The 14,018-nt window shown below is 37.5% G+C and overlaps 1 protein-coding gene across 1 annotated transcript; it reads left to right on the top strand.

Moving 5' to 3' along the window:
- The first annotated feature begins 1,747 nt into the window (after window positions 1–1,747).
- Window positions 1,748–12,427, top strand: LOC127425987 (phosphatase and actin regulator 3-like). The gene is made up of 6 exons (XM_051672398.1): window positions 1,748–2,172; window positions 5,138–5,193; window positions 7,676–7,737; window positions 8,218–8,358; window positions 10,506–10,582; window positions 11,029–12,427. Exons 1-6 carry the CDS (start codon window positions 2,090–2,092, stop codon window positions 11,042–11,044), a joined length of 435 nt encoding a protein of 144 aa, XP_051528358.1. The 5' UTR covers window positions 1,748–2,089; the 3' UTR covers window positions 11,045–12,427.
- The last annotated feature ends 1,591 nt before the right edge of the window (window positions 12,428–14,018 follow it).

The following is a 14,018-nucleotide window of genomic DNA, read 5'->3' as shown; positions in this document are numbered from 1 at the left end:
CGCGAGCTGTACGAATTGTTGAGTATTAAATCGATTCGCACCAGCGTGTACCATCCTCAAACGGATGGCCTGGTGGAACGATTTAATAAAACCCTCAAAAACATGATTCATAAGTTCGTGCACGATGATGCTAGTAATTGGGATAAATGGCTCAACCCCCTGTTATTTGTAGTATGAGAGGTCCCGCAAGCCTCCACTGGCTTCTCCCCATTCAAGCTGCTGTATGGGCGACACCCACGCGGTGTGCTTGATGCATTGCGAGAGGCCTGGGAGGAGGGACCTTCAAACAGCAAAAATGAAATTCAGTACGTTCTTGATCTTAGAGCAAAACTCCACAATTTAAGGCAGCTAACACAGGAGAATTTGCTCCAAGCTCAAGAACGACAGCGCCGACTGTATGACAGGGGAACTCAGCTGAGGGAATTTGCACCAGGAGATAAAGTGCTTGTATTGCTTCCCACATCGAGCTCTAAATTACTCGCCAAGTGGCAAGGACCCTTTGAGGTCACACGACGAGTGGGAGATCTCGATTATGAGGTCAAACGAACCGATAGAGGGGGCACACATCAAATATACCACCTCAATCTCCTGAAATTGTGGAGGGAGGCGGTTCCCGTGACGTTGGCTACGGTAGTTCCCGAGAAGGCGGAGCTCGGACCAGAGGTGAGTTCAAAACATAAACAGTTCACCCCGGTCATTTGCGGAGACCACCTCTCACCGAGTCAACTCACGGAGGTTGCTAGGTTGCAACAGGAGTTTGTGGATGTGTTCTCCCCTCTACTGGGACGTACAAACCTCATCCATCACCACGTCGAGACCGAGCCGGGGGTTGTGGTACATAGCTGCCCCTATCGATTACCCGAACACAAGAAGAAAATCGTTCAGGAAGAATTGGATGCAATGCTCGATATGGGGGTAATAGAAGAATCCCACAGCGTTTGGGCCAGCCCTGTTGTTCTAGTGCCTAAGAGTGACGGGTCTGTATGATTCTGTGTGGATTATAGGAAAGTCAACGCGGTGTCTAAATTTGATGTGTATCCAATGCCTTGCGTTGATGAGTTGCTCAATCGGTTGGGCACTGCTCATTTTTATTCGACATTGGATTTGACGAAGGGTTATTGGCAGATCCCCTTGACACCAGTTTCCCATGAGAAAACTGCCTTCTCCACACCGTTTGGATTACACCAATTTGTGACACTTCCGTTCGGTTTGTTTGGGGCCCCGGCTACGTTTCAGTGTCTCATGGACCGAATTCTCAGACCGCATTCAGCTTACGCCGCTGCCTATTTAGATGACATCATCATTTACAGCAATGATTGGCAGCGGCACATGCAACATCTGAGGGCGGTTCTGAGATCGCTGCGCCGAGCGGGACTCACAACGAACCCGAAGAAGTGCGCGATTGGACGGGTGGAGGTACGGTATCTGGGGTTCCACTTGGGCCACGGGCAGGTGCGTCCCCAAATTGACAAGACAGCGGCGATTGCGACCTGCCCGAGACCCAAGACCAAAAAGGAGGTGAGACAGTTCCTGGGGCTGGCTGGCTATTATAGAAGGTTCGTACCTAATTATTCGGATGTCACCAGCCCGCTGACAGATCTCACTAAAAAGGGAGCTCCAGACCCGGTCCAATGGACGGAGCAGTGTCAGCGGGCGTTCACACAAGTTAAAGCCGCACTTTGCGGGGGGCCGCTTTTACATTCACCTGACTTCTCTCTCAATTTTGTTTTACAGACAGATGCTTCAGACAGGGGGCTGGGGGCTGTGCTCTCGCAGGTTGTGGAGGGGGAGGAGCGACCGGTGCTGTACATTAGCCGTAAGCTCTCGTTGAGGGAAACTAAGTACAGCACCGTGGAAAAGGAGTGTCTCGCCATCAAGTGGGCGGTCCTCACTCTCCGATACTACCTGTTGGGGCGGGCCTTCACCCTCTGTTCCGATCACCACCGCATGAAAGATACCAATGCCCGGATCACCCGTTGGTATCTGGCTCTTCAGCCGTTTAAGTTCAAGGTGGTCCACAGACCGGGGGCACAGATGGCTATCGCTGATTTCCTTTCCAGGAATGGAGGGGGAGTGGTAGGCAGGCCGGATGCCGCCCCGGCCTGAGCCGGGCGGTGGGGATATGTGGCAGCGGAGGCGTGGTCAAGCATCTCTCCGGGGAGAGAGAAAGCGGTAAGGGCGCTTACACCTGAGTTAAATTATGTCTAACACCTGTCTCTAATTTCAGTGAGCACGGGGAGAGCGGCATAAATAGAGCCACACAGCAGATAGACGAGAGAGAGAGCCTGGGCACCAGAGAACCAATTGTGAAGCCATGAGTTTATTATTTCAAGAGTATATTTTTGTGAAGTAGTTTGTATATTTTTGAGAGTTAATCATTGAACAGTGCAAGAGCCCTGAACATGTGTATTTGCTGTAGTAAGGAGAATAAAGCGCTTACCTGAACCAGGAAATCTGCTTCACGCCTCCTCCTTCCACTGAGAAGTCTTACAGTGCCATCGTGTTACTACAATAATAGACCAGTGTGCAACACAGTGTCATTTAAACATCTGCATATCAGAGCATCGGCAGACAGATTTGAGCTCATAATGTTAAAGTGCTCGCCTGTTTCATTCTCCCTCTCTCTCCTCAATAGTTCCCTGTAACTTTAACTGTCTTGTCTAATGAGAAAAATGTAAATATAAATAAAACTAATATCATATACCGTCTGCAAATATGCGCATATCTCATTTAAACAGATGTAATAAACCAGCCTCACACAACTTCAGCAGATCCAGCATCCTGTGGAATGCTAATTTATTTACCTCTAAAGTACGTATTCTATCAGCCTCTCCTCAACAGTTCCCTGTAACTTTTCTAATGATAAAAGGCAAATATCAATAAAACTTCTATTATATACCATCTGCAAATATGCAGATATCTTGTTTAAAAAGATGTCATTCACAAACCTCACGAAAATCCGGCGTTTTCTTCCCGTCGACCGCTCATCTAATATCTTCCTCTGAAGCGCGTATTCTGTCAGCCAGAATCAAAAACTTCAGGATCAGGATCAAAAGTTCCTCTCAATTACAAATCATGACAGTCCGTCTGTAACAATCCAAGTAGGCGATCCAGGCCGTTTAAACTGTCAGGAGATTAAGGCTCGAAGTGGATCCGCATGAGCACGTGAGCGCAACTTCAAGGCTGCATCCGAAACCAGGAAAATGCTGCCGGAGGCTGTATACGGAGGTACGATGAAAATAAGGTGCTTTTCAAACTGTTCAGAGATCAGTTTCCTTAAGAGTTCCATTCATTCAAAACAGCTGTCAGTTAAGCCATTAACTGATTAGGCAGCAGGGTAGCAAGTCAGCTGCCTACATTCCAGATGCAGCCCAAAAGTAAAAGCGCTTCACGTGTGCTATAAGTTAATGTCTTCTTCACTATGCACTGAATGTACAATTGGTTTGATTCAGTATTTTTTGAGTAAATGCGATTGCTAACATGGACATGCCATCCATGGTTGCTAAACTACTGTGTGTACTGTTATTTCCTTCTTCCTAATATATTAACAATTTCTTTATGTGCAAATAAATTACTAAAATGTGATGACTAAACAGAAATCAGCAGAAACTGCTATATACCATTAATATACAATATTATTTTCTAGTTTTGTGTGAAATTTTGTAAATATAATGCTAAATAAGAGTTTATTTATTTTATTTTTTTAGCAATTTAATGTTTGTTATTTACTATATTAAATTGTGTGATATATCAGCATTGTATCGGCCTATCGGCAACCCTGCTCTCTGGATATCGGCATTGGCCACTAAAAAACCCATATCGGTCGATCCTTTTCCATGTTAATTTCCAAAAAACATTCTACTGCATGAATGTCTTTTCCAGCAACGAATGTTCCCAGATAGCACATGTAGATCTCCAAGATGTCTGTATTAGATCTTTTCAACTGTAAAGTATCACAATCTAATTAACATCTGCTAAACATGTTAAAAAGATCAGATTAACAAACATTCTAAATCATAAATGTCTCAAAGACATCTGCTGAATGTCTTACTGACATTCGAGACATACTTATTTACAAACGTCTTATAGACGTATTGCAGATGAGCAAACAACATAAAAAATAAGTCTTCCAGGTGTAAACACACATCAAATAGACTTCTAGGTGACTTACGTGTGCTATCAGGGTTGGTTATACTATTAGTTTAGTGAAGTTGTCCTTGGAATTCAGAAATTCTTCAATTTAACACCATGTAAACAACCCTGATAACAAATGGCATAAAAAGCTTTTTATTGCTTAAAGTTGCATATTTCCATAATTTCACATGCATGTTTGGATATGCCACCCCTACCCCACATACACATTCTATTTTAAGATGAGCATTGCTTAGTGTTTTTTATTGTTATTTAAAAAAAACGAAAACAAAAAAAAACATTCACAGCTATTGCGTAGTCTGTTCAACAAAAAGCTTCCCTTTGTTACATCAGTTGATTATTTAATATCGAAAAAAATCATACAGTCGTGTATAATACCTTCTCTAAAGATCCTGTTAAATCTTTCGTTTTTATATTAAAGCATCTCTTAGAGGTGTGGTTGTGGATGGAGAATATATTTTCCCTGACTGCAGCAGGATTCCTCTAGCGCGCGCACTGAGTGTGCGTGCGTGGGAATCACTTCCGCACGCGCCGCCCCCTTTATAAATGATGCGTGAAGGATCTCTCTAGTATCACACCACTCTGAAACTTCCGAGAATTCATACCAGCATCAAATGCTCATGTCTTTTTAATGTTTTTGACTATTTTCTATCACTTTCTATTATTTTCTTCGTCGATGAGGCAGTCGTATAATAATCGCGCTCCGATGAACAAATGCCGCGTGCTTCATTCTGTTAAATCAGGGAATTTCAAGCACAGATAATAATTAATAGCCTTTATTTCCCCAATGTGGAAGTGCTTTAGATTTGATGGTTCTCGGCGATGTTTAGACGCCAGATGGATTGCAGGATTTGCCTGTAACATGCGCGGATCGCGGAGATTCCCTCTCACACTGACGCGAACACGCTGCTGATAATAGACTGTCACAGAGACTTGGAGATTGCGTGAAAATGGTCCAGAATGTGATATTGGTGTTTTTTCGCAGGAGACTGAGTCAGAGAGCAGCAGTCGATGAATTGGAGAGCCGAAACATCCTCAAGCGTGAGTATCTGTCAGATGAGAGATACAGACTGAAGAGCATTTCGGATGCTGGAGAGATCTGCATCCAAACAAACCACAAAATAATTATTGGGAAATTTGGCATTGTGATCTTGCAGACAGTTATTCTGTCTAAATAACTAGTAGTAATAATAAACTACATGTGCTTGATTCATTATGGATAACTTTAACTTTCAATATTTTAGGTTAAATATAATGGAAAGTGTATCTTGAGATACTTGGTCACCCATAACTAATCACCCTTTCTTAAGAACAAGTCAGGGAATGAATACTACAAAATGTAATTGGCTGAAAATTTGACATTGCATGCTTAAATTTGCTGAGACCATTTCTCTATATTTATTAATTGTATCTACAGTGTATTTATTCATTAGATAATTTTGTCTATTAAGGTCACACTTTATTTGTAATTTAATTTGTGGAGCTGCCTGCAAATGGACATAAACTTTATTCAAAATCAAGATTTTCAGTTAAAATGCTTATATACAGTATGTACAATAGAATGTACATAATGACACCATTCAATCCTTTTTTAGCTTTCATGTGGTTCACTGAAATTGACATGCAGTGTGACATTAATTTTTAAAAGTAGAAATATTCCATGTTCACAGTAATTAATATGAGGTCATAACACCTCATATTAGTCTACTAATGATAGAGTCTTGTATCATTATTGTACCATGTACAATAATGATACAAGATTTAGAAACATGCTGTTTACATAATAGATAATACTTAACTTCCCAAATACTGATATTATTAATTAATTATATTTACATACAATGTGTGTTATATAGTCTAAGTAAGTCCTAATCAATTTAACTTTAGGCTTATTTTTTTTTTTTTTTTTCAAAGAATAACCTGTAAACCAAAAAATAACCACAAGCACAGAAAAACAGGAAAAATCAGAGAGAGGCATGACTGTAATTTAAGTGCATTACAGTGCAATCTGTCCAGAGCAGGTTGACACAATAATATCACTCATTACAGATTCTCAGGGCGAGACAAGGTGGGATAAATTTAATTACACAGGTAGACACATTCAATTACTTGTAATTATATAATTTGTATTATGATTACCTTAAAAGAACAAAACAGTATCTATTGCATGCTTTAGGCTTATTTATATATTAAAAATTAAATGGAATTCATGTATACATTTTTTAAAATCCCTCAAAATTAAAAATAACAAGTGTATTTACACTCAAAAAAATACCTCTTTGCCTGAAATTGATTCAATCATGGACAGTGGGTCCACTTAACTTAAAATTACTAATGTAATCTCAACACAAACAATTTATACTATGTTTAGCACAGCAATTGCTCAACGAAGCGAGCAGTCAATTTCATGTGCAGCGTTTATCTGTCCTCATTGTTAGCTCCACTCTTCATCGTAATGGTAACCCCAAAAAGTCCAACATAACAGAAACTCTTCTAAATCTCAACAGAACAAAACATTTAACACAAACAAGAATCACCTTAGGCTACGTCCACACTAATACGTTTTAGTTTAACTTATCTTCTCATCTCATCAAAACTCATCTTTTTCTCGTCCACACTGAGACAGCGCTTTTGACAGTGAAAAATTAGCTTTTCGAAAACGCTCTCCCAAGTGGATAAATTTGAAAACGGCATCTTGAAAACTTTGCATTGTAGTGTGGACAGGGGAAACGGAAATATCTGAAAACGATGACGTATTTGTTGTTATATGATGCATTCATGTGATCTATTCAACCCCAAAACAGTCAAGATGGCAGCCCATGTTGTAGTGACATTGTTGTACCTGATATTCACTTTGATAGCGTTGTTAAAGATAAATGTTACTTTGTACAACCTTCACATTGCATTCTTTCAAAGGCAACGGGAAGTTTACTTGAAATTGCTGTCCGGTGACAGAACATGAGGACAACTGTATTTCAGAACAAATATGGAACAGCGATGCGCAGTATGGGGATTTAAGAGTTTTCACATGTTTCAGTGTGGATGAGAAATTTTTGAAAAATGCTTGAAAACGCCAGTGTGGACGAGAGTGTTTAAAAAACGAAAACACAGTTTTCAAATGGATCAGGATTAATGTGGATGTAGCCTTAATATTCATCTTCCACAAAAACACATAAAATAACACTTAATTTTAACATTTACTCTCCTTATCGAGTCCCATGTAAAGCATGATGGGAAATGGAAATCCTCATTAATCATTAATGATTAATTAATTAGTTTCATTAATGCTACATTAACACCATAAAAAGTATACACGTAGTCACAACTCAAATGGATTAAGTAAACTTCCTTTTTAAAATTTAAATGGATAGAACGCAGTGAAATCAAGTTGTTACAGAATGGTCGAGAATTGTGTTGCTTTAGTTCATTTTAATTAAATATATTGAACAAGCTGCAAAAATCCTTTTATTTTTTTATTTTTTTTGTTATGATTATTTGATCTCATATGTCTTTGGATTTGTAGAGAGGAATGACCAGACAGAGCAAGAGGAGAGGAGGGAAATCAAGCAGAGGTTGAATAGAAAGGTATGTGCATGCAGCCTGTGGTTTACAAACATTTAATCCAATCTATCAGACATATAGTATCTGAGATAAAATCCTACAAAAATAAAAGCTCACTGACAGCACTTTACAGTAAGTACACACATTTTTTTTTCATGTGTCTGCTTAAGAAAGCAGTATTCTCATACAGTCTATTTTTTGCTGAGCAGAGACCAGTAATACCAGTTTTCATTTACTCCTGCTGCAGGACGTCGTAAGCCCATAAATTCACAAATGAGCCTATAAAAAGAATACGACTATATCATTTTCAAAACAGATAATATAAAAGTGTAACAGCATTATTATAGTATGTGCGATCACAGGTTTGTTTATCGCAATTTTTTACAATGACTTAAAACGTGGCTCTTCCAATCAGAATTTAGATTCAGAACATGATGCAGCCAGCAAAATGAATTGAAATAAACTGTTTGGCTAAACCTCTCTCCCTGTTCCTTTTATTTCCAGCTTAACCAGCGGCCAACAGTTGATGAGTTGCGAGACAGAAAGATCCTGATCCATTTCAGTGACTATGTGGAAGTGGCCAAAGCTCAGGACTATGACAGGAGAGCTGACAAGCCCTGGACGAGACTATCTGCTGCAGATAAGGTGGGTAGGTTCAAAATGCACAAGTGCTCTTTACAGGGAACTAAACTCTTTGTTTGTGTGAAAAGACTAGCCTGCTCTACTCTAAAACATTTTAATACATTTGATATTACAAATATAAAGTACTGTGTTTTACTGATCTTACAATATGTTAATACCATTCCGTTTCATATAATTAAATAATACAAGAATAATAAAATGAAAATGTGAAAGTTAAATAAATACTGACCAGGCCCAGATTAAATCTGCTTACTTTTTTGTCATATTCTGCACCTTTTTTTTGGAAGGAAATCTGCAGAATGGGTTTAAAAACAGAACTGAGACTACTACATTCTTATTTAATGAACGAGTACACAAGGGACAGGGTATGTGTATAATCAGCCTGATATCATTAATATACATAGCTAGTTGTAAATTAATATTTGTTACATTTAAACATACATTTTGTACGTTTGGATAGACGCTAAAACGTACAATATGGACATTTTAAAAGCGTCTAAAACAACCAGTAATGTAAAATATTTACGAATCCATTATACATATTAATTGAATCCACAAAACGATTAGAAATATATTTGTATAAATTATTTATTTATATTATTATACATTTACACTAAATAAATTATACATCTGTATTTTTTTATAGATATTTTAAATCCCTTAACCCTAACCCTAAACATAACCACTATTCAACATGATAAAAAACATAACAGGCAGATTAATGTAAAAAAAAAAAAAACATTTTATTTTTTTTGTTACAATATACAAATTTATATATTAGAGCCGCTAATCCCATCTCTACCCCTAAACCTAACTATAAAGATTTCTTAACCATATTAACAATGTAATATTTAATCACAGTAATTTATTCAGAAAAATGGCAAAATTCTATGCAAAAGTAGTCCAAAGGAAGATGTGCTGCATTTGAAGTGTTCCCTGACGGAATTCAATAGCTTTGTGTGAGGTAGAGAGTGAAATTTAAGTTATTATCGCTGAAAATCTTCTCCTAATCCACTCTGTCTGGCATTGTCATATCTCATTCAAAAAATAGATCACGAAACATGGCAAGTAGCAATTGGTCACGAGACATGTGAATGTCAGTGAGCATTTGACAACACTGCCATAAAACCTGTGTTGTAATGCTTTTTGAGGCAGCAATTTTTTAATTATCATCAGTGCTTGAGTTGACAGTTATGGGTGTTAGGGGCACTACGGTGAATGAAGACAGAGAAATGGTTGAATAAAAAGCTTGAAATTGGGTCTATTCCTTACAAAGAGCTATTTGAAGACTTGGATTATAGCGAACATATAAAATGTATTATTTTTATGATTGTTTTAAAGTGCTTTTGTTTTTTTGTTTTTTTGTTTTTTTGTTTTTCAAGCAGCAGCAGCATATTCTGAAAACTCATTTTGTGTCCCATAGCAAACAAAATAAAAATGAAATGTTTAATAAATGAATAGACAATTACAGAATTTTTATTCATTTTAATATTTTAAAGTTGAGTCTTGGTTAAAGTAATGTAATCTTTTGAAGCGAGTTGAGTATTGCAGCAGAAATCACACAGAAAAGATTGAAACCATTGTGATGACAATTAACTAATCTCATTGATTATAAATGTAATAAAATTAACTGATTAAATCCACAAATTCAATATTGAGTTCAATCCTTATACATAAGCATTTGTAAATTTTCGAAAGGTGTTAATACATAAAATTATTATGTTTTAGATGCTGTCAATATGTCAGTATTGTAAGTTTCAGTGTGTATGCAAACGTAAGCAAATGTACGTTTCCTAGAACCACATTCTATGTAAGAAAACATTCAAATTCTTAAGGGATCACATTGGTATAACTTATGTGTATTATGAAGGCCATTCAAATTCTGTGGAAATCTGTTCTGTTCTGAGTTCTGTGGGCACAGATTACGTATGGACCTGTTCATGACCAACTCTTATTAAAACAAAAAAACAAAAAAATCAGTATGATCATATTCAAGTGTTCAATATTCATGAGCATAAAATGTATATAGCTGAAAAAAAACCTCCTGCTGTATTTGATGTAATGTAAATTTGTACTGCGTTTTCCTCCATGTAATTGTATGCACCAGCATGTCTGCTCATCAGGGACTCGTTGTTGTTTATGTCTTGCAGGCAGCGATACGCAAAGAGCTAAATGAGTTCAAGAGCAATGAGATGGAGGTTCACACGTCAAGCAAGCACCTGACAAGGTCAGTTTGTTAACATTTTTTGGTTTGTTTCTGCACAATGCATTGCGTTTATGTCACCATTCACTACAAAATAATTATTGCACATATGATAGATTACTTGCCGCAACATATTTTTGCATATCCTCTTGCATAATTGAAAAAGGTTCAGGACCATAGATCAATACGGGAGGTTGTTCTAAATATAACCATATCCCTCCCGTTGTAAATCTACAGAATTTGTACAATCAGCACACATTAGCGCTCGCCGACATGAATAACAAATGCTTGCGCACATTTAGCTTACACTTGTTGTACGTTAAACCTTATGTCTGCAGACAAGTATAGGCACTTATAGCTGAGCAAGGTCCCATTCGCACACTGTTGTTCTATTAATACACATTTGATGAATGATAGTTGGGTTTCTGGTTGCACAACACTTACAGGTGTTTTCTCCCTTTGCACTGCAGGTTCCACCGACCATAGCGAGGTTTCTTCTGTGAAGAATATGCTAACGGTATCTCTGTGAAGTCAAAAACCTCAGGAGGCTTCGTCCTGTGCCCTGGTCCATGGGAACTCCATGGAGGGCCTGATATTTGGGCGCTAGTGACCCTTGGAGGCTATGTCTCTGGAGCTTCAGCCTGAAGCAGCTCCAAACTCCACTCAGTCAAGCTAGATTATTGAACCTTTATTCTTTTTCAAGGGAATCTTGAGGGATAGTGGAAGACTCTTTTACAAAAAAAAAATAAATAAATAAAAAAAAAAAAAAGACACTGACTTTTTTCTAAATGGACTGTTTTTAAATGGTCGCTTTTTGATGCTAATCGGGGAGGGAGGGGTCAAGCATGTGACTCATTTGAACCTTTTTCTACACCAGTGTTGGTGCTGTAGTGACACCCCAACCCGTTTCTGGGCTCCAACTAACACTTGAGTTTCATATCAGCTGTTATAGATGTTACTGTGAGGAAAGGAAATCATGTCTTACATTTGCAAGGACTATTTATTGTCTGTACAGTACAAGCTTTTGATTTTAAAGAAACAACATCTGTCTTTTTTTCTGAATGAATGGATGGATGATAGACTGATAAATTTCATGGGAAAAAGTCTATGGAACTGTACAGGATTTGCTCCTCTTTGGGTATATACAGTGGCCCCAAAGTATTTGGACACTTAAAGGGATAGTTCATTCAAAAAGGAAAATTCTCTTATCATTTACTCACACTCATGCCAACCCAGGCTTTTCTTTTTAAAAGGATATTTCAGCTCTGTAGGTCCATACAATGGAAGTGAATGGTGGCCAGAACTTTGAAGATCCAAAAGGCATATAAAGGTAGCATACAATTAATCCACACCACTCCAGTGGTTAAATCCATGTCTTCAGAAGTGATATGATCGGTGTGGGAAAGAAACAGATCAATAATGAAGTCCTTTTTCACTATAAATCTCCACTTTCACATTCTACTTTTGTTTTTGGCAATTCACATTCTTTGTGCATATCACCACCTACTGGGCAGGGAGGAAAATTTTAGTAAAAAATGACTTAAATATTGATCTGTTTCTCACCCACACCTATCATATCAATTCTGAAGAAATAGATTTAACCACTGGAGTCGTATGGATTACTTTTATGCTGCCTTTATGTGATTTTTGGACCTTCAAAGTTCTGGCCACCATTCACTTGCATTGTATGAATCTATAGAGTTGAGATACTAGAAAGATAGAAGAAGTCTAAGATAGTGTAAGTCTTACACATCTAGGATGGCATGAGGGGGAGTAAATCATGAGATAATTTAAATGTTTGGGTGAACTATTCTTTTAAACCACAATTAAAAATCTATGAATTTGTATGATATAATAAAATTATTTTAAAGAAATATAGCACAAACTCACTTTTCAAGCAAGTTTTTATTTTTTCATTTTTATAAAGAGTAAAGGTATTTGAACACTTTTTGTTTGTCAAATGATAGTGGAACATGTCTCATTGTTGTGAACTTAAGGTAAACTGATTCATACTGCCACTAAAGTTACCTTAAAAGTTAAAACTTGAAGGTTAAAGCAACAAATACAGAAAAGTGAAAAAGCATCATTTATTTGCAGATGCCATTTGCAGGTTGGATGTTTTATTATCTAATGCAATGACAGTAATATGACTTAGAAATGTCTGAAAGTGTCCAAATACTTTAATTGGCCACTTTCAATTGAACCAAACCTACTGATAACATTTATTTTGACAGTTGATGTTTCTTCTGAGCTAGATTAGATTTCTTTCATGTCTTTTAGCAGTAGCAAACTGTAGGGCTTTACTGGTTGTTTAGATCAGTGTTACTATCAGAAATAATTAATAATTATTTCTTTAGTTATTAATTAATATTTAAATTAAATAATAGAATCTAACTAATTTAAACCTCATATGGGGCTCCAGTAAATGTAGTGCGCTACGTTTAGGAGCGGGTTTGGTTATTAGCAATAATTAATAATTATCAAAGAGAATTATTAATTATTAAAATCAATAGAACATTGATTTGAATCAATGTTAGCTTTTTTTTAATCCTTTAAATCAACAATTATCAAAGATAAACATTAATTGATGAAAATCGATAAAACATTGATTAAAATTAACACTAGCTTATTGATCCTTCAAATTTAACAATCATCAAAGATAATTATCAATTATCAAAAATCAATAGAATATTAATAAGGATTAATATCGCCAGGGCACCACCCTGGAATCAGGGACTAATAACCAGATAGTATAACAGTCTCAATATTAGATTGTTCTCTTAGGAAAATCGACATCCGAAGAATATCGATTTTCAAAAAAAAAAAACAATGAAGGCTTGAATCCGAACACTGACATCCCATCAGCATTTGATACAGGTGTATGCAAACAAACCAAAATACTTCTCTTTGAAATATAACAAAGTTTATTTATGCAGTAATATTAAATATTAATCAATACAGTGCAGTCAATAAACTTCCGACATACAACTACAAACTAAACAGTGATATGATTAGATATGGTAACCAAGATAATCCTATAACACATGTGAGGAAGGTGTGTGTGTGTGTGTGTGTGTGTGTGTGTGTGTGTGTATGGAGGGACGCGCACAAAATGGCAGACGTGACTCTCGTGGAGAGTACGTCACGCGAGATTTCCGGCCAGAGAATATGGCCACGAATGTGGGCGGAGAAACCGGTCAGTGGCGTCTGCCCGTTTACCGCGTGTCTCCGCTTGTATGATAACTTAGGGACAAAGCTGAGCTTTATCATGAAGTTATCTACAAGCCAAAAGTGTGTGCGAGAATGTTTGTGAGGGGTCGTGTGTGTGTGTGTGGTTAGTACGAGAGAGAGAGAATTAAGTGACGGCATCAAAGCCAATTTTGTGATCGTGGGAGAGAAAGCAGCTGTTAGTTTATCACTCAGAGATGCGGTGGACGGCTCGTAAACCACCCCGCCGGTC

Source organism: Myxocyprinus asiaticus, chromosome 35 (genome assembly GCF_019703515.2).
Source record: "Myxocyprinus asiaticus isolate MX2 ecotype Aquarium Trade chromosome 35, UBuf_Myxa_2, whole genome shotgun sequence".
Lineage (NCBI taxonomy): Eukaryota > Metazoa > Chordata > Actinopteri > Cypriniformes > Catostomidae > Myxocyprinus > Myxocyprinus asiaticus.
Note: the sequence above shows the minus strand (reverse complement) of the source record. Positions and strands in the feature narration are given on the sequence as shown.